General features: G+C 43.4%; 1 protein-coding gene across 1 annotated transcript in view; it reads left to right on the forward strand.

The window, feature by feature from the left end:
* The window catches only part of LAMB2 (laminin subunit beta 2), a 145,820-nt gene that overhangs the window by 87,347 nt on the left and 32,055 nt on the right, over window positions 1-26,418 (forward strand). The window contains exons 13-19 of the mRNA XM_040358908.1: window positions 730-809; window positions 3,166-3,301; window positions 5,965-6,123; window positions 9,712-9,839; window positions 12,155-12,275; window positions 12,634-12,826; window positions 24,829-24,972. Of these exons, the coding sequence (XP_040214842.1) occupies window positions 730-809; window positions 3,166-3,301; window positions 5,965-6,123; window positions 9,712-9,839; window positions 12,155-12,275; window positions 12,634-12,826; window positions 24,829-24,972 (961 nt within the window). The remainder of the gene's footprint in view (window positions 1-729; window positions 810-3,165; window positions 3,302-5,964; window positions 6,124-9,711; window positions 9,840-12,154; window positions 12,276-12,633; window positions 12,827-24,828; window positions 24,973-26,418) is intronic.

The raw sequence follows: 26,418 nt of genomic DNA on the forward strand, positions 1-26,418 counted from the left end.
CTCGGCGTAACGTAACTTCGCGCATGCGCAGTACGGCCGGCGCGCATGCGCAGTACGGCCGGCGCGGGAGCGCGCCTCATTTAAATGGGACTCGCCCCATTTGAATAGGAACGCCTTGCGCCGGCGGAATTTTAGTTACACAGCCTGAAATTTCTAGATAAGTGCTTTGTGGATCAGGCACTTAGGTAGAAACTTTAAGGCAGTGTAACTTAAATTGGATTTTTTAAGTTACGTCAGGTTTTTGTGGATCTGGCCCATAGATACGAAGGCCCGCACTCAGAGATACGACGGCGTATCTGGAGATACGCCATCGTATCTCCTTTCTGAATCCGGCCTAATATCTTTTTGGCACATTACATGTGCCAAAAAGATCTAATGTAATGTGTCTTTTTGGCACATTACATCGGTGGTCAGAATGCCACCCTGATAGCTAAAAAGATGTGCCAAGTGCCTGGATAGGGGCATGCTAGGACATGGAAGCTCATAGACATTAGGTCGTGGGTGCTCAACCTGTGGCCCTCCAGCTGTTGCGGAACTACAAGTCCCATGATGCATTGAAAGGCTGACAGTTGCAAGGGCAGAGGCATGATGGGACTTGTAGTTCCACAACAGCTGGAGGACCACAGGTTGAGCATCCATGCATTAGGCAGTAGTTGACCTAACTGCCACCAAGCAGATGATAAACCAATGAAAAATCTGCATCACTAATTAAATCCTTTATTTTCCCAGCCGGAATACTGGGCGCTTAGTAACGATCTTCATGGATGCCGGTCATGTGACTGCGATGTTGGAGGTGCATGGGACAACCAGTAAGTCTAAACTATTCCTCTCCTACATGTAAAAGGTTTTTTTTTTTCCCCCCTAGAAAATTACTTAGAACCCCCAAACTTTATATATATATATATTTTTAAGCAAGGCCCTAGAGAATAAAATGATGGGTGTTTCAATTTTTTTATGTCACACGGTATTTCCCCAGCGAGTTTTTCGAATGCACATTTTTGGAAAAAAAAAAATACAGTTTCGTGAATTTTAGTGCGCACAAACGCAATATAATAGCAAATTTGTTGGTAAAGATATAAAATAAGATGTTACACCAAGTAAATAGATACCAAACATGTCACGCTTTTAAATTGCGCAAACCGCCCAACAAGAATAACAAAATTGTTGTTAATTGTATTGCTGTCACTAAGGAATATAAACATTCTTGTGATAGCAATAGGCAGTTTTTTTGTTGTGTGTTATTCTCTTATAAAATATTAAAAAAGAAGAGAAGGAACTTGGCCCTGGTTTAGCCCAATTTATTCCCCCAGCTATTCTACAACACATTGGGGCAGATTCTTGTAGATCGCCGCGTCTCTGCGGCGGCGTAACATATCTCATTTACGTTACGCCGTCGCAAGTTTTACGGGCAAGTGCTTGATTCACAAAGAACTTGCCTGTAAAGTTGCGGCGGCGTAGCGTAAATCCCCCGGCGCAAGCCCGCCTAATTCAAATTAGGCGGGTAGGGGGCGTATAGCATTTAAATTAGGCGCGTTCCCGCGCCGAACCTAATGCGCATGCGCCGTCCCTAAAATTTCCCGACATGCATTCCGCTAAATGACGTCGCAAGGACGTCATTGGTTTTCGACGTGAACGTAAATTGCGTCCAGCCCTATTCACGGACGACTTACGCAAACAACGTAAATTTTTTAATTTCGACAGGGGAACGACGACCATACTTAACATTGGTTGCCCCTCATATAGCAGGGGCAACTTTACGCGTCGCAAATCTAACGTAAACGTCGTAACTTCACTGCGTCGACCGCGCGTACGTTCGGGAATTCGCGTATTTTGCTAATTTGCATACCCGACGGGGAAAACGACAGAGGCGACACCTAGCGGCAAAAAAAAATTGCATTTAAGATCCGACGGCGTAAGAGCCTTACGCCTGTCGCATCTAATGGTTATCTATGCGTAACTGATTCTAAGAATCCGTCGCTATAGATACGATGGCCCAGATTAGGACTTACGACGGCGCACATTGCGTTGCGCCATCGTAAGCCCTTTGAGAATCTGGGCCATTAACTTTATTTTTCTTTATAGGTTCATTCTATTCTATTCTCTTCATAGATGACATAATTATATTATATAATTTCAATCAACTTAATTTCTCAATTACTTGTCGCCAAATAGCTGCCATGAAGCTATGATTATGACATTTCATGTTACATAATCTTATCCTACAATCCGCTAGGTCACAGGTATCAAACACAAGGCCGGCGGGCCGAATCCGGCCCTCCGGGCCATTTCATCTGGCCCTCGCACCTCTCTTGCAGCTATGACAACCTCCTTGTTCCTGCCCCCACCTTGTCTCACCAGTCAGCAGCAAAGAGGAGGACATATCTCCTCTGCCAGATCCTGTCCTTCTCTGTGCATCTGCAGAGAAGGGCAGTATCTGCCCCCCCTCCCCATCTCAGCAGTTGGCAGCAGAGAGGAGGCCAGAACTCCTTCTACTGATCCTGTGCCTCCTACAGATCTAGCCAAAACACCCCATGGTCTCTGCCCTCTCCTGGTCTCGCTATTCAGCTGGCTCCAACCCCCCTCTGGTCCTCCTCCAGAATCTGCACTTTTTGCTTCCCAGCTCCACCCCCAGCTTCTTCCCGGTGATCTGACGATATGGTTACAGCTAACGAGATGGTTCCTGTAAGGACTGCGCAGGCGCAATCCTTGCCGGCCGAGGTTCAGATATTTCCGTCGGCAAGGGTTGCGCCTGCGCAGTCCTTACAGGAACCATCTCGATAGGGGAACCTTAACGACAAGTCACCGGCAGCAGCGCAAGGTAAGGGGGTGAACTGTGATGTAAGAGAGGGTGGGGGATTCCTAACTTCGGATGGTGCGGGGGCTCTTAACTTCTGGTGTAAGGTGGTATGTGGTGCTCAACTGGCCCTCTGAGGACAACCGTAATGCCCATGCGGCCCACGATGAAATTGAGTTTTACACCCCTGCGCTAGGTTATCTATTTTCATTTACATTTATAAGAGTTACTTTCCTGAATGATTGCGCCTTTTTCTGCTATACTATTGTACATGCTCTGTTAATAGAATTTTGTTGATAATTATAAAATTCAATAAAATATTTGAAACTAAATTTAAAAAAAATACCCTTTCTTTTATTTTTTGTGACTAGGTGCTCCTCGGAGACTGGTCAGTGCCGCTGCAGGAATAACATGGTTGGCAGACAGTGTAATATGGTGAAATCTGGCTTCTACCGTATCAATCTGGATCATTACACCTATGAGGCCGAGTCTGCACTGCTCCGACAGGTAACGAGTACTGCACTATGGGGGGTGGTAAGATATCGGTTTAAGCTCGACTTCGGAGAAATAAAAGATTTGCACTTGCAGATGGTCCGCCTCTCCGTTGCTTGTTTTGCCAGGGGATGATTTAGAACGGCAATTCTCAACCTTCTCGACTTGGAGGAACCCTTCAAATAACTGTCTGGTCTCAGGGAACCCCTGCTAATAATTACTATGGGGCATATTCTTAAAGATCTGAGGCGGCGGAACGTATGTCCTTTACGTTACGCCGCCGCAAGTTTAAGTGGCAAGTGCCTGATTCCCAAACCACTTACCTGTAAACTTGCGGCGGCGTCGCGTAAAGTCCACCCGCGCAAGCCCTCCTAATTCAAATGATCCTGGTAGGGGGCGTGGATCATTTAAATTAGGCGCGCTCCCGCGCCGATCGTAATGCGCATGCTCCATCGGGTAAATTACCCGACGTGCATTGCGCTACATGACGTCTCACGGACGTCATTTGTTTTGACTGTAACGTAAATGGCGTCCAACGCCATTCACGGACGACTTACACAAACGACGTTAAATTTGCTAATTTCGACGTGGGATCGACGGCCATACTTAACATTGAGTACGCCACCTAGGGGGCATGTTTATCTTTACGCCGCGTATCGCTTACGGAAACGACATTAAAACACTACGGCGGGCAAGCGTACGTTAGAGAATCGGCGTGACTAGTCATTTGCATATTCTACGCTGACCGCCACCTAGCGGTCATCGTAAATATTGCAGCCTAAGATACAACGGCGCAGGCCGTCGTATCTTAGGCATGTTTAAGTGTATCTCAGTTTGAGAATACACTTAAACATAGGATCGGACTTACGTCGGCATATCTGCTGATACGCCGGCGTAAATTATTTGAGAATATGGCCCTTTATCTGCAACTCATGAGACATTAGTGTAATGGCGGCTGGTGCTCAAAATTGTTTGGGGGGGGTGCAAACAAACTGAAAAAAAAAAAAAACATCAATTTCAGCCACTGTGCCCATCAAATGCAGCTACTGTACCCATCAATTGCTGACACTGTGCCCATCAATTGCTGACACTGTGCCCATCAATTCCTGTCAGTATGCCCATCAATTGCCGCTACCGTGCCCATCAATTGCCGCTACCGTGCCCATCAATTGCTGCCACTGTGCCCATCAATTGCTGACACTGTGCCCATCAATTCCTGTCAGTGTGCCCATCAATTGCCGCTACTGTGCCCATCAATTGCCGCTACTGTGCCCATCAATTGCTGACAGTGTGCCCATCAATTGCTGACACTGTGCCCATTAATTCCTGTTAGTATGCCCATCAATTACCAATACGGTGCCCATCAATTGCCGCTACCGTGCCCATCAATTGCCGCTACCATGCCCATCAATTGCTGCCACTGTGCCCATCAATTTCTGACACCGTGCCCATCAATTGCTGACACTGTGCCCATCAATTCCTGTCATTGTGCCCATCAATTGCCGCTACTGTGCCCATCAATTGCTGCCACTGTGCCCATCAATTGCTGCCACTGTGCCCATCAATTCCTGTCAGTATGCCCATCAATTGCCGCTACCGTGTCCATCAATTGCTGCCACTGTGCCCATCAATTGCTGACACTGTGCCCATCAATTCCTGTCAGTGTGCCCATCAATTGCCGCTACTGTGTCCAACAATTCCTGTCAGTATGCCCATCAATTGCCGATACTGTGCCCATCAATTGCTGCCACTGTGCCCATAAATTGCTGACACTGTGCCCATCAATTCCTGTCAGTATGCCCATCAATTGCTGCTACTGTGCCCATCAATTGCTGCCACTGTGCCCATCAATTGCTGCCACTGTGCCCATCAATTCCTGTCAGTATGCCCATCAATTGCCGCTACTGCGCCCATCAATTGCTGCCAGTGCGCCCATCAATTGCCGCCAATGTGCTCATCAATTGCCGCTACTGTGCCCATCAATTGCTGCCAGTGTGCCCATCAATTGCCGCCAATGTGCTCATCAATTGCCGCTACTGTGCCCATCAATTGCTGCCAGTGTGCCCATCAATTGCCGTTACTGTGCCCATCAAATGCTGCCAGTGTGCCCATCAAATGCTGCCACTGTGCATCCCCCACCCGCTCAGCTATGAGTAAGCACCAGTAGTTACAGTGTGAAACATGTCAGCTGTTGATTGCATCTTTTGCTGTATGGTTTTAAACCAATAAAGAAATCGTTGTTGCAGTGCGGCCATCCGGATTGAATTATTTTCTATACGCAACCCCCACCCGCCCGGCACTTACCTGTCTCGGTGGGGCAGCGGGTCACGGCGGCGATGTCCTCCACGCTCCTAGTCTAGCCAGTGTTTTACTATGGGAAGAGATGAAATTTATTTCCTGCTTTGTAGAGACACAAATTTCACCCCCCCCCTGTCAGAATGGCAATCTGTCTTGTTTACATAGGCAGATCGCAGTTCAGGCTCCCTGCCTAATGATTGGCGGGTGTCGGAGGACATCGGGTACCCTGCACCCGCCGATCGGGTGCAGGGTAATGACAGGAAGTAAAGGGAAATCTCCGTAGCAAGACACAAGACATTAGGCACACTGTATTTCTATTAGTAAGGCTAAATGCTACAGGAACCGCCCACCTTTATGGCTCTGTCTATTTCTCTCTGTAGGGTTGCTCTGTATTTGAACGGGAACGTATGGTGGGTCGACCCGCTACATGGACTGGAACTGGATTTGCTCTGGTCCCTGAGGGTGGAGTTATAGAATTTCAGATCAGCAACATTCCATTCTCGATGGAGTATGATGCTATCATACGCTATGAGCCCAAGGTAAGTGGTTTTTAAGTCATTTACACACAGAGATTCTTGTGAGGTTCTTGTAATGGGTATCACTGCGGTCATAGAGGTTCTTGTAATGCACATCATGGGGGTTGAAGAGGTTCTTGTAATGCACATCATGGGGGTTATAGAGGTTCTTGTAATGAGCATCATGGGGGTTGTAGAGGTTCTTGTAATTTCTTCATGGGAGTCATAGAGGTTTTCGCAATGGGCATCACTGGGGTTGTAGAGGTTCTTGTAATGGGCATCATGCGGTCTGTAGAGGTTCTTGTAATGGGCATCATGGGGTCATAGAGGTTCTTGTAATTGGCATCACAGGGTTCATAGAGGTTCGGCCATCACTTGGATGGTAGATGTTCTTATAATGGGCATCAAAGGGTTCATAGAGGTTCTTGTAATAAACATCATGTGGGTTGTAGAGGTTCTTGTAATGAGCATCAAGGAGGTCATAAAGGGTCTTGTAATGAGCATCATGGGGGTTGTAGAGGTTCTTGTAATGAGCATCATGGAGGTCATAGAGGGTCTTGTAATGAGCATCATGGAGGTCATAACGGTTCTTGTAATGAACATCATGTGGGTTGTAGAGGTTCTTGTAATGGGAATCATGCGGTTTGTAGAGGTTCTTGTAATGGGCATCATGCGGTTTGTAGAGGTTCTTGTAATGGGCATCATGTGGTTTGTAGAGGTTCTTGTAATGGGCATCATGGGGTCATAGAGATTCTTATAATGGTCGTCACTGGGATTAAAGAGGTTCTTGTAATTGGTATCACAGGGATCATAGAGGTTTGGCCATCACTGGAATGGTAAATGTTCTCATAATGGGCATCAGGGGGGTCGTGGAGGTTCTTGTTATAAGCATCATGGGGGTTGTAGAGGTTCTTGTAATGCGCATCATGGGGTTATAGAGATTCTTGTAATAGGCATCACTAGGATTGAAGAGGTTCTTGTAATTGGCATCACTGGGATCATAAAGGGTCGCCCATCACTGGGGTGGTGGAAGTTCTTATAATGGGCATTACGGGGGTCGTGGAGGTTCCTGTAATAAGCATTATGGGGGTTGTAGAGGTTCTTGTAATGGGCATCACTGGGGTCATAGAGGTTCTTGTAATTGGCATCACTGGGATTGTAGAGGTTCTTTTAAATGGCATAACGGGATCATAGAGGTTTTGCCATCAATGGGATGGTAGAGGTTCTTGTAAAGAGGATCACAGGGGCTGTGCAGGTTCTTGTCGACCTTCACTAGGCAGATGAACGTCTCCGAATCAAGCATGCACCCCTCTAAATCGTCCATTTTGTTCACCGGCCCAGGGATGGACTGGCCATAGGGACTACAGGGAGTTTCCCGGTGGGCCGATGGCTCAGTGGGCCGTTTTTTAAAACAGAGATGCTACTTGGAGGACTTTTTTTAATGCCCTGGCAGTGCCCCAGTGTGAAGCACTCAGCCTTTCACACTGGGACTGCAGCGGAAGCGTTTTTAAGTCGCTTTACAGGCGCCCAAAAGCACCTAAAAAACGCCTCAGTGTAAAAAGGGGTCCTACACTCACCCCCTCTCTTTTACACTCACTCTCTTTTTCTTACACTCACCCCCCTCTCTCACCCACCCCCTCTCACCCCCTTTCCCTCAACCCTCCCTCTCTCATTCCCCTCTCTCTCATCCTCTCATGATATACAATAATGGATGTCGGGGCCTTTTGGTGGGCGTGATTTTTCGGGGGGGTGGGGCAGCATTTTATTGAATTAAAGTGGGCCGGTCAGGAATAAAGTCCAGGGCCAAATTTTTGTCCCAGTCCAGCCCTGCACCGGCCTAAGGTTGCTAGAAGGAGAAGAGCGTTTTTTTGATGCAGAACACCAGAGAATGCTTGTAGTGCTCATTTTAGGAACTCCCATTTAAACCTATTGAAGGAAAAAAAAAACACAATTCTGCCCTAAATGAAAGCTAATGTACTCTTTTGCATGACAAGCGGCACTCAGGTGTGAACAGACACCATTGCGTATAATGAGAATCTTCATGCTGAGTGTTGTCACGCCTCTGTAAATGTGAATAAAATTACTCATGTGTGAATGGAGGCTTCCACAATCTTTTTTTTTAAATATCATTACTTCTCTTTTACAACGGTCAAGGTGCAGATTAAGAACTGATGAGAGGATCTGATAGTGTTGCATTTTGATATACTGTAACAATATTGCTACTAAAGAATTGTCACGTCTACCTCAACACAGGTGGTCAGACACTATAGCTAGCTACTGTGTACTTCACCTCTAGCAGCCCCCTTTCCCTTAAGACAAGCAGGCCTACTGGTACTTGGTTGCCCCAGAACTTATACACAATGCTATAGTGTCTGCCCACCACACCAGGGCAGATGCGAACTGAGCAAAGCCACGATATACTTGCAGTTAGCAGACTGGTAGCGTGGTTCAAGTTAAAAGGGAGGCTGAGTTTAACCACTTAAGAACGGAATCCTGCACATTTACGTTGGCAGAATGGCACAGCTGGGCACAAGCACGTACAGGTACGTCCTCTTTAAGTGCCCAGCCGTGACCGCGTGACCCGCGGACCCGATCGGTCCCCAGAGCTGAAGAATGGGGAGAGTTGTGTGTAAACACAGCTTCCCCGTTCTTCACTGTGGCGCCGTCATTGATCATGCGTTCCCTTTTATAGGGAAACACAATCAATGATGTCACACCTACAGCCACACCCCCCTACAGTTAGAAACACAAATTAGGTCACACTAAACCCCTTCAGCGCCTCCTTGTGGTTAACTCCCAAACTGCAATTGTCATTTTCACAGTAAAAAATGCATTTTTAATGCATTTTTTGCTGTGAAAATGACAATGGTCCCAAAAATGTGTCAAAATTGTCCAAAGTGTCCACCATAATGTCGCAGTCACGAAAAAAATCGCTGATCGCCGCCATTAGTAGTAAAAAAAATTCCATAAAACTATCCCCTATTTTGTAAACAATATACATTTTGCGCAAACCAACCGATAAACGCTTGTGATTTTTTTTTTTTTACCAAAAATAGGTAGAAGAATACGTATCGGCCTAAACTGAGGAAAAAAAAGTTTTTTTATATATTTTGGGGGGATATTTATTATAGCAAAAAGTAAAAAATATTGCATTTTTTTCAAAATTGTAGCTCTATTTTTGTTTATAGCGCAAAAAATAAAAACCGCAAAGGTGATCAAATACCACCAAAAGAAAGCTCTATTTGTGGGAAAAAAAGGACGCCAATTTTGTTTGGGAGCCACGTTGTACGACCGCGCAATCGTCAGTTAAAGCGACGCAGTGCCAAATAGCAAAACCTGGCCGGGTCCTTTAGCTGCCTAAAGGTCCGGGTCTTAAGTGGTTAAGGAGCAGGAGCACTTAAGTAATCCTGATAAGAATAAACAAGACTGATTGCTGCAAGTGCAACACTGGAATCAAAGTGGAGCATCAGATTTATTTTTTCTTCATTTGAATGATGAAACCTGGTTGGGCACCAGGCCCCCTATTTCTCCAATGTTCTGTGCTCCAGCTTTTGTGTGTTAGCTCCTGAGTGCGTCCCTTCCCATTGTATTCACTGCTATGTTTTTACATAGTTTCCAGACATGTGGCAGCAAGTGAAGATAACGGTTATCAGGCCTGGGCCTATTCCATCCAGCAGTCCCTGCGGTAACACCATCCCTGCTGATGATGTCATGACGGCATCATTTCCGACTACGTCCCGGTGAGTGTATGAGTTCCTAAGTCTTCCTTGAGCGCTTGCTGTAATGGATTATTCATATGCATACCTCCCAACTTTCTGAGATGGAAATGAGGGACACCTATCGGCAAAAGTATGCAGGCATAGGACACCCCCCCTTGCCACGCCCCCTTAAAGGAGAATTGTACAAAAACATACGATTGGTTAAACCCACAAGTGCTTTTTTACCACTACTATTACTTTATATTGTCTCTTGGAATTTAAAAATGCAGCAATTAAGAAATCAGATGAAAGGTTTAGCACTGGAAAACACTTTTTGATAGAGAAAAAGTGCATTTTATATACATCTATATAGAACAGACCAAAATGAGGGACAAATGAGGAGAATGAGGGACAGAGGGACATTGCTCCAAATCAGGGACAGTCCCTCAAAATCAGGGACAGTTGGGTGGTATGCATATGGATGATGAGCTGCATCTTGTGGGCAATGCACATAAGCCTTCATGCATACTTGACTCCTCCATGGACTTGATTCCTCCATATCTCCTAGCAGACACTGTATCATCATTATTAGTATGCTGAAACATGTACAGAGCAGAGCTAGTGCTGGGCTTTCTTCTTAGATGGCCTAACAAGCCGTGCACACACTCAAAACATCTTATAAAATAAGCGTTTTACACAAATAATAAAATACTGTATATACTTGAGTACAAGCCATATTTTTCAGCACATTTTTTGTGCGGAAAAAGCTCCCCACAGCTTATACTCGAGTCTCCCTGCCTCAATGTGCCCATCTGCAGCCTCATGCACCTGATCTCGATCCCAGCACTATGACATTCATTCTAGTCGGCGGCCGTCCAGTGTAACAAAGCCCAGCCTTCTCCTCGTTCGTGATGGGCGTAACACTGACTCACTGATGTGAAACTGAATCAGTGTTCCATCACAGACGAGGAGGAGGAGGAGGAGGCGGGGCTTTGTTACACTGGGCGGCCGCCGACTAGATTGCATGTCACAGCATCGGGGGATCAGGTACATGAGGCTGCAGATGGGCACAGTGAGGCAGGGAGATGGGCACAGCGAGGCCTGCGGATGGGCACAGCGAGGCCTGTGGATGGGCACAGCGAGGCCTGCAGATGGGCACAGCGAGGCATGCAGATGGGCACAGTGAAGCTGAAAATGGACACAGTGAGGCTGCAGATGGGCACAGTGAGGCTGCAAATGGGCACAGTGAGGCTGCAAATGGGCATTGTTGACTCTCTTTTCCACTTACAGTAGCTGCTGCATTTCTCACCCTAGGCTTCATACTCAAGTCAATACATTTTCCCAGTTTTTTGTGGCAAAATTAGGTGCCTCGGCTTATATCCAGGTCGGCTTATACTCGAGTATATATGGTAATGACATTAAATTTGAGTTTATAAACTTTGGAACTTAAAAAATTTCCAAAAAACAGTGGGCCAGATTCAGGTAGGGGCGCGCAAAACTGCGGTGACGTAACGAATGACATTTACGTTACGCCTCCACAAGTTTTACGGGCAAGTGCTTGATTCACAAAGCACTTGCCTGTAAAGTTGCGGCGGCGTAGCGTAAAAGGGGCTGGCGTAAGCGCGTGTAATTCAAATGATCCCGTAGGGGGCGTGGATCATTTAAATTAGGCGCGTTCCCGCGCCGAACGTACTGCGCATGCGCCGTCCCTAAAATATCCCGACGTGCATTGCGGTAATTGACGTCGCAAGGACGTCATTGGTATCAACGTGAACGTAAATGGCGTCCAGCGCCATTCACGGACGACTTACGCAAACAACGTAAAATTTTCAAATCGCGACGCGGGAACGACGTCAATACTTAACATTGGCTGTGACTCCTAATAGCAGGAGCAGCCTTACGTCGAAAACGACGTACGCAAACAACGTAAAAAACTACCGCCGGGCGCACGTACGTTCGTGAATCGGCGTAAGTATGTAATTTGCATACTCTACGCTGACATCTATGGGAGCGCCACCTAGCGGCCAGCGTCAGAATGCACCCTAAGATACGACAGCATAAGTCGTATCTTAGGCTAAAGTCGGCGTATCTAGCTTTCTGAATACAGAAAGTCGATACGCCGGCGCTACTTAGCAATTACGCTGCTTATCTATGGATACGCAGGCGTAATTGCTCTCTGAATCTACCCCAGTATTGTTTCTATTTAAAGGGTACTGTTTTTTTTATATATATATATATATTTAAAGGGCACCGTTTATATATATATATATATATATATATATATATATATATATATATTTAAAGGGTACTGTTTGTTCGCAGTTAAATTGTAAATTTGGAGTCACCTTTCTTTACAGACATGTTGTCTTGCCTCAGCCCATTTGCTTGGAACGTGGGGTTAGTTACACCATCAGACTGGACTTCACTAGGTACAACCTGAGGGAGAAGGTACCCGGAGCCAACATCCTTATTGATTCGGTGAGGGCAGATCCTTGTTAATGTAATGATATAATGTAGCTTGGTTGCAGTTAAGCTGTCCCTTGCAACAGGTGAAAACCTCCAGTTGACACCCATTTATAAGGTGCATATGATAGAACGCTTCTCCCTACTGTATTTTGATCACCTCTCTCTATTGCCCATTAGACAGCTAATGATAACGGTGTGGAAATGTATAGAGCTCTTATGACCCAATAAATAAAAGCATATTTTAAAGGAGGACTTGCGCTTGTTTCAAGAGACATCTTGGCTGTAAACAACAGTAAACAATTTGTTGGTGAATAAAACTTTATTTTATTTGACTACAAGTCATTGATGTGTGTTTATTTTTATACCATAGCTGGTCTTTGTTCCCCGTTACTCCTCCTTGGAGATGTTCATTGCCGGAGACCCGGCTTCCATTCAACGCAAGGAAACCTTTGAGAGATTCCGTTGCCACAACAGCAATATCAATGTGGTGAAATCAGCGACCAATGAGGTGTGCACCAAGCTCATCACCAGCATGTCGGCCGTCATCCATGATGGGGCTCTTGGTGAGTTCAGGGAGAGAATGGACGTGATGTGCGAGTATCCAAAGACTCCCATTTCTGCAGCCATTTTTACCCTTCCGTGTCAAACTGTCAATGTCCCGATTATTCTGCCCATTTACCGTACATACTCGAGTATAAGGCAAGTTTTTCAGCACATTTTTTTTTGCTGAAAATACCCCCCTCGGCTTATACTCGAGTCACCTTTGTGCGCCTAATCTCCTGGACTTTGGGGACCCGGTACCGGCAGGCACATATGTAGCCCCCACTCTTCCTTTACAAGTGTGTAAAGTTTGTCGTGACCCCAGGCCAATTCTGATATTCCTCTTCTACATGTAAAAATCATATATGTTTTGCTAAAAAAATTACTTAGAACCCCTAAACATTTTATATAAATAAATAAATATATTATATTATATTATAATATATATATATATATATATATATATATATATATATATATATATATATATATATATATATATATATATATATATATATATATATATTAGTGCTGTCAGTTAAACGCTTTATTAACGGCGTTAACACAAACCCATTTTAACGCCCTCAATTTTTTTATCGCGCGATTAACGAGGTTCACCCTTTAAAACATTTTTTTTTTGTCAGCGCGTACCTCTTAACCCTTTCACGCCGACGGGACGCATATATGCGTCCTCGGCGTTCGGGGGTTATACCGGGATGATACCTGCAGCCGCAGGCATCATCCCGGTACCATTGTTTATAGCGGGCGATCGGCTATCCAAACATAACAACCGCTCGTTGTTATGCCGGAGGAGCGGGAGGGGACATCCCCCCCCCTCCCGCCGCCTTTCGCCGCTCTGACCGGGCCTCCCATCCCACCGGGAGACCCGATCCTCCATCCGCTGCGTTCTGTGTTCAGGCGGAGACTGACACTAAGCCGTAAACGGCTTTGATTCAGTCTCCGCATTGAAACCACGGAAGCGGCGTCATGGCGTCACTTCCGGGTTTCTCGGCTGCCAATGGCGCCGGATTTAAAAAAGTACACAGTATTCAGAATCGCCGTTTTCGGCGATCTGAATACTTTGAAGTGCAAAGGAGGGCTCGGAGGTCTTTTAGACCCCGATCCCTCCATAAAGAGTACCTGTCACCACCTATTGCTGTCACAAGGGATGTTTACATTCCTTGTGACAGCAATAAAAGTGATCAAAATGTAAAAAAATAAAAAAACACAATTTAATATTATAAAAAAAAAAAAAAAAATAAGAAAACACAAAAAAAATTTTTTAAAGGGTGAACCTCCTTAATCGCGCGATTAATTGTGAGTTAACTATGACATTAATGCAAAACAAAACGAATAAGTTGCGCTAAACATATGTGAATGTGAAAAATAAATGAAAAAATTTTAAGTGTCCATAAGTGTCCAATGAACAATAAAAATATATTGAAAGTTCAGGTTATTGTTGAGTGAAGTTTTAACCGTGATTAGCAAACAGAACTCCTCCACCAGTGAAAGGATAAAAAAGCTATGCGCTTACCAGAAGGGCAAGCATTTAGGGCTTGCAGCTGGAATACCCCCAGCAAGGGTCTTAGTGGAAACTGCTGCTGATGATCCAAATAATATTCCTCAAATGATGTAGATGGATATGGAATCCGAAAAACATGAAAGAGATATATATACAGCATATAGTGATGTACCGCAGATAACACAGGATAATGAGCACACCAGGAAAAGCCACCACCAAATAGGGTCACCAAATAAGGGGGACTCTTACCAGATATGCTAAATAGAGTGCTTGTGGCCAAACCCAGCCAGGGCCTTTAGGTAATCTCCAAACACGCCAGCCAAAGCACACGGCTTTCTCAGACACCCATAATGGAATATGTCGCCATAAAGAAAGATGAAATCCACATAGTAAAGTATCGCAGAGATAGGTTTAATAAAAAATAGATGCACTTACATAAAAAGAAATAATGTCAGCGTTAAAAATTGCGAGCCGGCCGGCTTCTACGAGCGCCCGTCCTTCGGGACCTAGACGCAGCACGTCAGAGCGTCTCCTCCTCCCGACGTACGTTTCGTCAGTATGTGACGTCGTCTGGGGAACGGGCGACGCAATGACGTGTCGCGTTTAAATACATAATAATAAGAACCAAGCCTCGATGTGGATGCAGTCCCGACCATCACGTGACGAGAATTACCCAATCATAGGACCGCAAACTAAAGCAAGGCGAATGCTGCGATAGACACCGCTGAATAATCAATGCAGTACCACAGCAGCACTTAAAATAATGACAAGGGTATTATGAACATTAAAATAATGTGCATTCTCGAGTCAAGCCAACCACTAAGGCTCAAGAATACCTATACAAGCTCCTAAAAAATATAAGCTCTAAAAAAATCAGTAAATTACGACTGTTATATTAGGACTCTAACAAGAGTCGTTTGCAAAAATAATTAATAATTGCAATGGTGTATAAATATAAGATTAAAAGATGGCCTTACTATTAAATATCCTAATTCTTATAAGGCATCCTCCATAAAGCCAAAATGACCCCATGAAGGGTATGTATTGCCATGAAACAAAATTAATAAATAGGGAGAAGAAGGGATGGCAAGGAGGATAGGGAGAGAGGGGGAAAGTAAGGAAGGGGGGAGGGGAAAGGGAAGGGAAGGGAGGAAAGGGGGGAGGGGAAATAAGAAAAGGGAAGAAAGGGAGAAAAAATTGTCAAAATATCATCAAAAAGAATGTATGTATATGACAATGAGGCTCGCCCCATTAGAGGCCCACAATCATACAGCCTGTGTTGGGCTTGACTGAAGTTGGCACACAACAAACAAAAATAATAAAAAACATTTGAAAATAAATATATATATATAATAATATGTTAAAATATTAATCAAGCATTATTGATGAATGCATTAACATCTACTTCCACATTTAATCCATGTGGGGTATAACATTTGACCTTATGTATCCACCCCATTTCGAGTCTGGAAATACTCCTAACCAAAGATCCCCCTCGCCAATGTGGGGTATACTTGTCAATGCCTAAAAAGACTGTTTTAGAAGGGTCTTTGCTATGCGACAATAAATAGTGTTTAGACACTGAATGGTTGGTAAAACCATTTAAGATGTTTGTAATATGCTCATTGAGCCTGACCGAAAGGGGTCTTTTGGTCCTGCCAATGTATTGCAGCCCACATGGGCATTGGAGTAAGTAAACCACTCCTACAGTGGAACAAGTTATGAATGGTTTGATCTTATGCTCCTCTGAGGTGGATGTAGAAGTAAAAACATGAGTACGTCTCTGTGTGCACCCATTAAGGGAGCACACCCGACAATTCCTGCATTGGTAAAATCCCGTGTAGGAATCCAAAAACGTCATCCTTGGAGGAGGTGGTTCTATAACATTGGGGGCCAGCCTGTGTCTTAAAGCTGAAACACCTCTGAAGATGACTTGTGGAACAGAGGGTAAAGCAGGACCGAGTATGGAATCATTTAATAAAATGTGCCAATGTTTTCTGACTAATTTTTTTATATTTTGATGTTGGGTGGAAAAAGTAGTCAAAAATGGAACCATGGATAGGTTTTTTACTTTCGGAGGTTTTGTGATAAGAAGGGTTTCTCTATCAATTTTCTTAACCTCCTCTAGAGTAGCCAAAAGGGGGCCCAATGAGTAACCTTTTTCTAAAAATCTTTCAGTCAAAAGTCCACTCTGATTGAGGAACTCCTGTTGGTTGGTACAATTACGCCTAATTCGTAGATATTGACTCTTGGGCACGGACTGTAACCAGGACTTATGATGACAACTGTCAACTGGAATATATGAATTACGGTCCGTTTTTTTAAAATGGGTTGATGTTACAAAATGATTATCTATGATGGAAATCTTCAAATCCAGAAAACTGATGCTGGATTGGCTGGCCTCAAAGTCCAAATGAATACCCCTAGAGTTCTTATTTAGGAGCTCCATGAAGGCCTGTAGGTCCTCATAGGTTCCCTCCCATAGGAGGAGGATGTCGTCAATGTACCTTTTCCACAACTTTAGCTGTGGTGTCTGGCTAACATAGACGACATCCTCCTCCCATAATGCCATGAAGAGGTTGGCCAAACTGGGGGCAAACTTGGCCCCCATCGCCACACCTCTATCCTGGCGATAAAACTGGTGTTGAAACCAGAAATAATTACGAGAGGCTGCGAAATGGAGCAAGTCCAAAATAAAACAAATTTGTTCATCAAATAAACCCGAATCGCGCCTGAGGTAATACTCTACTGCGAATAAACCTAGGTCATGCGGAATGATAGTATATAATGATGTAACGTCCGCAGTTACGAGCCAAACATTGGGAGATGGTTTAAGACTGGACAAAATGTTGATGGTATGCCTTGAATCTTTAAGGAGAGATGGCATCGCTGCCACTAAAGGCTGAAGAAAAAAGTCTATGTACCTGCCCACCCGGGAAGTGAGGGAATCTATCCCACTCACTATGGGGCGTCCCGGGGGGCAGGTTTGACTTTTATGAATCTTGGGGAGATAATATATTATTGGCGTTCTAGGGGCCAGAGGAACCAAGTAGGCTCTCTCCTTTTTAGTGATGATACCTTCCCTGAAACCATTTTTAACAATACGATCAAGTTGTTCCAAATAATTGTTTTTAGGATCAGATTTCAAGGGGGTATAAGTATCACGGTCCTCCAAAATTCTGTTCATTTCCAATAAATAATCTGAACGGTTAAGGACAACAATACCGCCGCCTTTGTCGGCAGGCCGAATAACGATATCTTTGTTCTCACATAGAGAATTAAGGCCAGCCAAAAGGTCCTGGTCAACTCTACTGGATTTGACTGGAAGTGATTCTAAATCTTTAAGAAGAGCATCCCTAAATACCCTAATGGCAGGAGCCATAGTGGTAGAAGGGTTATATAAGGATGCATTAGATAGATCAGTATGCACAAAACCTCCCACTTGATTTTGGGTATTGGAAATGGGATTGGAAATCATGTACCTCTTGATATGCACTTTGCGTATGAACTTGTGTATATCAATGTAGGTCTCAAATTTATTTAATTTACGGGGTAAGGCATATTTAAGGCCTTTATCTAGGATAAGCCTTTCAGACTGATTTAAGGCAATGGTACTCAAATTATAAATTCCTGTTCCTGCTAAAACTTTTGCCTTTTTGACTCGTACCCTTCGCCCTCCTCTGACTCCTCTCCTGGGTCGCCTGCACGTTTCACGCCCTGACTGGGCCTGTGAAAACCCCACTGTTGTGGGGTAGGGCCAGAGGAGCCCGTACTGTTTAGAGGGTAAGCTATGTTCACAAACATAGCTTACCCTCTAAACAGTACGGGCTCCTCTGGCCCTACCCCACAACAGTGGGGTTTTCACAGGCCCAGTCAGGGCGTGAAACGTGCAGGCGACCCAGGAGAGGAGTCAGAGGAGGGCGAAGGGTACGAGTCAAAAAGGCAAAAGTTTTAGCAGGAACAGGAATTTATAATTTGAGTACCATTGCCTTAAATCAGTCTGAAAGGCTTATCCTAGATAAAGGCCTTAAATATGCCTTACCCCGTAAATTAAATAAATTTGAGACCTACATTGATATACACAAGTTCATACGCAAAGTGCATATCAAGAGGTACATGATTTCCAATCCCATTTCCAATACCCAAAATCAAGTGGGAGGTTTTGTGCATACTGATCTATCTAATGCATCCTTATATAACCCTTCTACCACTATGGCTCCTGCCATTAGGGTATTTAGGGATGCTCTTCTTAAAGATTTAGAATCACTTCCAGTCAAATCCAGTAGAGTTGACCAGGACCTTTTGGCTGGCCTTAATTCTCTATGTGAGAACAAAGATATCGTTATTCGGCCTGCCGACAAAGGCGGCGGTATTGTTGTCCTTAACCGTTCAGATTATTTATTGGAAATGAACAGAATTTTGGAGGACCGTGATACTTATACCCCCTTGAAATCTGATCCTAAAAACAATTATTTGGAACAACTTGATCGTATTGTTAAAAATGGTTTCAGGGAAGGTATCATCACTAAAAAGGAGAGAGCCTACTTGGTTCCTCTGGCCCCTAGAACGCCAATAATATATTATCTCCCCAAGATTCATAAAAGTCAAACCTGCCCCCCGGGACGCCCCATAGTGAGTGGGATAGATTCCCTCACTTCCCGGGTGGGCAGGTACATAGACTTTTTTCTTCAGCCTTTAGTGGCAGCGATGCCATCTCTCCTTAAAGATTCAAGGCATACCATCAACATTTTGTCCAGTCTTAAACCATCTCCCAATGTTTGGCTCGTAACTGCGGACGTTACATCATTATATACTATCATTCCGCATGACCTAGGTTTATTCGCAGTAGAGTATTACCTCAGGTGCGATTCGGGTTTATTTGATGAACAAATTTGTTTTATTTTGGACTTGCTCCATTTCGCAGCCTCTCGTAATTATTTCTGGTTTCAACACCAGTTTTATCGCCAGGATAGAGGTGTGGCGATGGGGGCTAAGTTTGCCCCCAGTTTGGCCAACCTCTTCATGGCATTATGGGAGGAGGATGTCGTCTATGTTAGCCAGACACCACAGCTAAAGTTGTGGAAAAGGTACATTGACGACATCCTCCTCCTATGGGAGGGAACCTATGAGGACCTACAGGCCTTCATGGAGCTCCTAAATAAGAACTCTAGGGGTATTCATTTGGACTTTGAGGCCAGCCAATCCAGCATCAGTTTTCTGGATTTGAAGATTTCCATCATAGATAATCATTTTGTAACATCAACCCATTTTAAAAAAACGGACCGTAATTCATATATTCCAGTTGACAGTTGTCATCATAAGTCCTGGTTACAGTCCGTGCCCAAGAGTCAATATCTACGAATTAGGCGTAATTGTACCAACCAACAGGAGTTCCTCAATCAGAGTGGACTTTTGACTGAAAGATTTTTAGAAAAAGGTTACTCATTGGGCCCCCTTTTGGCTACTCTAGAGGAGGTTAAGAAAATTGATAGAGAAACCCTTCTTATCACAAAACCTCCGAAAGTAAAAAACCTATCCATGGTTCCATTTTTGACTACTTTTTCCACCCAACATCAAAATATAAAAAAATTAGTCAGAAAACATTGGCACATTTTATTAAATGATTCCATACTCGGTCCTGCTTTACCCTCTGTTCCACAAGTCATCTTCAGAGGTGTTTCAGCTTTAAGACACAGGCTGGCCCCCAATGTTATAGAACCACCTCCTCCAAGGATGACGTTTTTGGATTCCTACACGGGATTTTACCAATGCAGGAATTGTCGGGTGTGCTCCCTTAATGGGTGCACACAGAGACGTACTCATGTTTTTACTTCTACATCCACCTCAGAGGAGCATAAGATCAAACCATTCATAACTTGTTCCACTGTAGGAGTGGTTTACTTACTCCAATGCCCATGTGGGCTGCAATACATTGGCAGGACCAAAAGACCCCTTTCGGTCAGGCTCAATGAGCATATTACAAACATCTTAAATGGTTTTACCAACCATTCAGTGTCTAAACACTATTTATTGTCGCATAGCAAAGACCCTTCTAAAACAGTCTTTTTAGGCATTGACAAGTATACCCCACATTGGCGAGGGGGATCTTTGGTTAGGAGTATTTCCAGACTCGAAATGGGGTGGATACATAAGGTCAAATGTTATACCCCACATGGATTAAATGTGGAAGTAGATGTTAATGCATTCATCAATAATGCTTGATTAATATTTTAACATATTATTATATATATATATTTATTTTCAAATGTTTTTTATTATTTTTGTTTGTTGTGTGCCAACTTCAGTCAAGCCCAACACAGGCTGTATGATTGTGGGCCTCTAATGGGGCGAGCCTCATTGTCATATACATACATTCTTTTTGATGATATTTTGACAATTTTTTCTCCCTTTCTTCCCTTTTCTTATTTCCCCTCCCCCCTTTCCTCCCTTCCCTTCCCTTTCCCCTCCCCCCTTCCTTACTTTCCCCCTCTCTCCCTATCCTCCTTGCCATCCCTTCTTCTCCCTATTTATTAATTTTGTTTCATGGCAATACATACCCTTCATGGGGTCATTTTGGCTTTATGGAGGATGCCTTATAAGAATTAGGATATTTAATAGTAAGGCCATCTTTTAATCTTATATTTATACACCATTGCAATTATTAATTATTTTTGCAAACGACTCTTGTTAGAGTCCTAATATAACAGTCGTAATTTACTGATTTTTTTAGAGCTTATATTTTTTAGGAGCTTGTATAGGTATTCTTGAGCCTTAGTGGTTGGCTTGACTCGAGAATGCACATTATTTTAATGTTCATAATACCCTTGTCATTATTTTAAGTGCTGCTGTGGTACTGCATTGATTATTCAGCGGTGTCTATCGCAGCATTCGCCTTGCTTTAGTTTGCGGTCCTATGATTGGGTAATTCTCGTCACGTGATGGTCGGGACTGCATCCACATCGAGGCTTGGTTCTTATTATTATGTATTTAAACGCGACACGTCATTGCGTCGCCCGTTCCCCAGACGACGTCACATACTGACGAAACGTACGTCGGGAGGAGGAGACGCTCTGACGTGCTGCGTCTAGGTCCCGAAGGACGGGCGCTCGTAGAAGCCGGCCGGCTCGCAATTTTTAACGCTGACATTATTTCTTTTTATGTAAGTGCATCTATTTTTTATTAAACCTATCTCTGCGATACTTTACTATGTGGATTTCATCTTTCTTTATGGCGACATATTCCATTATGGGTGTCTGAGAAAGCCGTGTGCTTTGGCTGGCGTGTTTGGAGATTACCTAAAGGCCCTGGCTGGGTTTGGCCACAAGCACTCTATTTAGCATATCTGGTAAGAGTCCCCCTTATTTGGTGACCCTATTTGGTGGTGGCTTTTCCTGGTGTGCTCATTATCCTGTGTTATCTGCGGTACATCACTATATGCTGTATATATATCTCTTTCATGTTTTTCGGATTCCATATCCATCTACATCATTTGAGGAATATTATTTGGATCATCAGCAGCAGTTTCCACTAAGACCCTTGCTGGGGGTATTCCAGCTGCAAGCCCTAAATGCTTGCCCTTCTGGTAAGCGCATAGCTTTTTTATCCTTTCACTGGTGGAGGAGTTCTGTTTGCTAATCACGGTTAAAACTTCACTCAACAATAACCTGAACTTTCAATATATTTTTATTGTTCATTGGACACTTATGGACACTTAAAATTTTTTCATTTATTTTTCACATTCACATATGTTTAGCGCAACTTATTCGTTTTGTTTTGATTGGTCATTGTGTGTATATCACAATTTTTGTTGCAGCTCGTTTAGTTTTAAGTTTTGTTTGTTTCGTTTAGCGCAGTATCATATTTTCTCTTTATGACATTAATGCGATTAGAAATTTTAATCGCTTGACAGCAATAATATATATATATATATATATATATATATATATATATATATATATATATATATATATATATATATATATATATATATATATATATATATATATATTAAAAAGTTCAGGGGGTGAGGTGCACGTCGGTCACAGCAGTATGTGCAAAATCAATCAAGCCCTCCAAAGGGCTGAAATATAGAACTATTTTTTTATCCAAATTTATCAAAAAATACATCAGAAAGATAACAGTTTCAGGCTAATACACATCAGGCCCTTCTTCAAAATCTTGTGCCTATAAATGACCACATACATGGTAACACATATAGCTAATTTTCAATCAATTAGAAAATCAAACAATCTGGAATCAATTATCTAATTTAGTAGATCATTGTTTGAGAATCTGTTTGAATGCACAATGTGATACAATCTTGGAACGAAAGGTCAGCAGTAATGTCAGTGTTCTCACAATGGACAGAATGTATCAATCGAGAATCTTAAAAAGAAATTAGGATTCTTGATTGATACATTCTGTGCAGTGTGAGAACACTGACATTACTGTTGACCTTTTGTTCTATGATTGTATCACATTGTGCATTTAAAGTATTTAAAGCCGAAAAAAAAATTATTAAAAGTCAACAGCTACAAATACTGCAGCTGCTGACTTTTAATAAATGGACACTTACCTGTCCTGGGCGCCCGCAATGTCGGCAGCCAAAGCCAATCTGTCCGTCGGCTCTCGGGTGCTGCCACCGCCATCTTCAGTAAGGGAATCGCTTCACTTCCTGGTTCCCTACTGCCAGTGCCGATCCTGACCTCCCTGGGGCCCTAAGCAAAATGACATGTCACATTAAAGTTGAGAAGTGGGGGGGGGGGGGGGCGCTGCCGACAGTGACATGTCACATTAAACACCTGTAAACACCTGTAAGAGGCCCGGAGGTCCCCAGGGGCCCGGATGGCCACCCCCCTTTTTGTTTAATCCTTTCTTTAAATGTTTTATTTATTTTTTGTAAGGTGTCTGGAGGTCCCCAGGGTCCCGGATGGCAATCCCCCCCCCTTATTTTTATAAAAAAAAATTATATAAATTATTTTTTTTATAAAAATGTGTTTTTTATTTTTTTATATATATTTTTTTTGTCTTTTATTTTTATTAAAGGGCCCAGAGATCCCCAGGGGCCCCTTAGGTTCACAGGGTCTCGGATGGTAACACTCCCTTTTTTTTCTTTTATACAAATAAATGTTTTATTTTTTTTATATATATATATTTTTTTTTCTTTTTTCTATTAAAGGGCTCATAGGTCCCCAGGGGCCCAGAGGTCCCCAGGGCCCCAGATGGCAACAACCCTTTTTATTTTTTTAATTAAATATTTGTTTTATATATTTTTTTTTATTTATTTAAAAATATGGCTGGATGGCAAAAGCCCCCCCCCCCTTTTTTTTTATATATTTTTATTTTTTCAAGTTTTTTTTATTAAAGAGCCCAGGAGGTCCCCAGGGCCCCCGGTTTTATTAAAGGGCCCCCTTTTTTTTGTAATTTTATATATATATATATATATATATATATATATATATATATATATATATATATTTTTTTTTCTTTATTTTCTTTTATTTGTAAGGGGCCCAGAGGTCCCCAGGGAAACCCCCCCAATTTGTGGCACCCCCCCCCCCCGCTTCTCAATTCACGGCAAGCCCCCCCCCCCCTGGTTCTCTCCAGGGTGCCCATGCCTGAAGCTGTGTAAGGGGCCCCATAATTCCTGATGGCACAGGAGGTCCGGTGCTAGAATTATTGCACTCTATCTGACCTTTGCGGCGATACCATCATCGTTTATACGTGCGTCCGGGACTTACATGCGTGTTCACATTTGTACGTGAGCGCAGGGGGGGGGAGGGGGCAGGTCAGAGGCACTTAAAAAAAAAGAATTCTCTTATTTGTTTTTGATAGTTTTTTTTTTTTAAATGAATCGACTTTATTGCTATCACAAAGGATGAACAACATTCCTTGTGATAACACGGACCATGACAGGTCCTCTTTATGGAACGATCTGGGGTATTTTAGACCACCTTCCACCACCTGCATAGCCACTCAAATCACTTCTACATTGAAGAAAATCACTGGTTGAAACTTTTGATAAAGGGATGATAATTAATTAAATATAATACATTTGTACTGTTTTAGTTCTTTCCTTTCCCTTTTTACCTTTTGTCTTTTGACACTTTCGCAAAAATATAAATTTATGGCAAAAGAAAAACCCTAATAAATTTTTCCGTATGTCGATGGTTTTTATATCAAGCTACGTTTTTTAACTTGAGGGAGTTTAGTAGAAAAAGTATTTTTTTGTTTTTTGGCAGGACATACTTCCCAGCATTTTTGTTCTATTAGTTTACCATGTTTGGCCGAACACAATTTTTGTTTCAAAGATTTGGGTATCAGGTGTTATACTGCCCTCTAGCGGTGAATAAACAGAGATACTTCACTCTACTGCTAGTGGCCTTATCGAAAATCCCAAAACTTTTGATTTCTGCATTTGTAATTCTTGTATTTATTATGTTTGTACCCTGTATAAAAAAAGACATTTGGTCTAATGAATGATATTTTTTTTATTTTCTCTAGCATGTAACTGCGACCCTCAAGGATCTCTGAGTTCAGAGTGCGATCCGTATGGAGGACAGTGCCGGTGTAAACCAAACGTCATTGGACGGCGATGTGACCAATGTGCCCCTGGGACGCATGGATTTGGACCTTCTGGCTGCAGAAGTAACTTAACCACGGCTGTAATACATAATTGGGGGGAGGGGGATGTGTGAAATGATTTAAGTGTGGGTGAGTTGAGACTTGCCATTCCTTATTGGCTGGGAAAGGCGGTCAGGGTGCTTGTTTCTGATTTGCTACGTGTCAGTATTTTATTAACCATTGGCTTGGCTGCCCAATGACTGGGCCATTTTTTGCGATTCGGCACTGCGTCACGCTTTAACTGACAATTGCGCGGTCGTGCGACGTGGCTTTCAAACTAAATTGACGTCCTTTTTTTCAAACACAAATAGAGCTTTCTTTTGGTGGTATTTGATCACCTCTGCGGTTTTTATTTTTTGCGCTATAAACAAAAATAGAGCGACAATTTTGAGGAAAAAAAGCAATATTTTTTACTTTTTGCCATAATAAATATCCCCCAAAAATATATATAAAAACATTTATTTTCCTCAGTTTAGGCCGATACGTATTCTTCTACATATTTTTGGTAAAAAAAAAAAATCGTATAAGCGTATAGTGATTGGTTTGCGCAAAAGTTATAGCGTCTACAAAATAGGGGATAGTTTTATGACATTTTTATAATTATTATTTTTTTACTAGTAATGGCGGCGATCTGCGATTTTTATCGTGACTGCGATATTGCGGCAGACACATCGGAGACTTTTGACACTATTTTGGGACCATTGTCATTTATACAGCGATCAGTGCTATAAAAATGCACTGATTACTGTGGAAATGACACTGGCAAGGAAGGGGGTTGACCACTAGGGGGCGAGGAAGGGGTAAAGTGTGTCCTAGGGAGCAGGGGCGGACTGATCATTGTGGCACTCGGGCACTGCCTGAGGGCCCCATGCCACTAGAGGGCCCCATCAGGGTTGCAAGGCTAAGTAAAACCAGGGACAGTGTGTAAAATTCTGTGTTTTATTTTACATCTGTCCCTGATATGTCTGAAAACGACATGCTTTTGATGTGAAATTCCTCCGATTTTAGCTGTCCCACCTCTGCAATGCCTCCTGGCGTAGTGGCCATCTGTAAGCCCGGGGGCCCCATAAACTTCTATTGCCCGGGGGCCCCATGAGTTGTCAGTCCGCCCCTGCTAGGGAGTGATTCTTACTGTGAGGGGGCTGGGCTATGAGTGACACGACACTGATCACCGCTCCCAATGACAGGGAGCAGTAGATCACTGTCCTGTCACTAGGCAGAACGAGCAAATGCCTTGTTTACATAGGCATCTCCCTGTTCTGCCACTCCGTGACATGATCGCGAGACACCGGCAGACATCGAGTCTGCGGGCCCCGTGGGCACGATCACAAAGCTCGTGGCAAGCGTGTGCACCCGCTAGGCGGCAGATTCAAAGCAACGTACCTGTACGTTAGAGAATGGGGTATGGCTAAAAAGTCCTCAAGGTAATTGGCACCTCCTCCCAGTTTTGTTTAACAAAGTGGGGTAGAG

Source organism: Rana temporaria, chromosome 7 (assembly GCF_905171775.1).
Source record: "Rana temporaria chromosome 7, aRanTem1.1, whole genome shotgun sequence".
Classification (NCBI taxonomy): domain Eukaryota; kingdom Metazoa; phylum Chordata; class Amphibia; order Anura; family Ranidae; genus Rana; species Rana temporaria.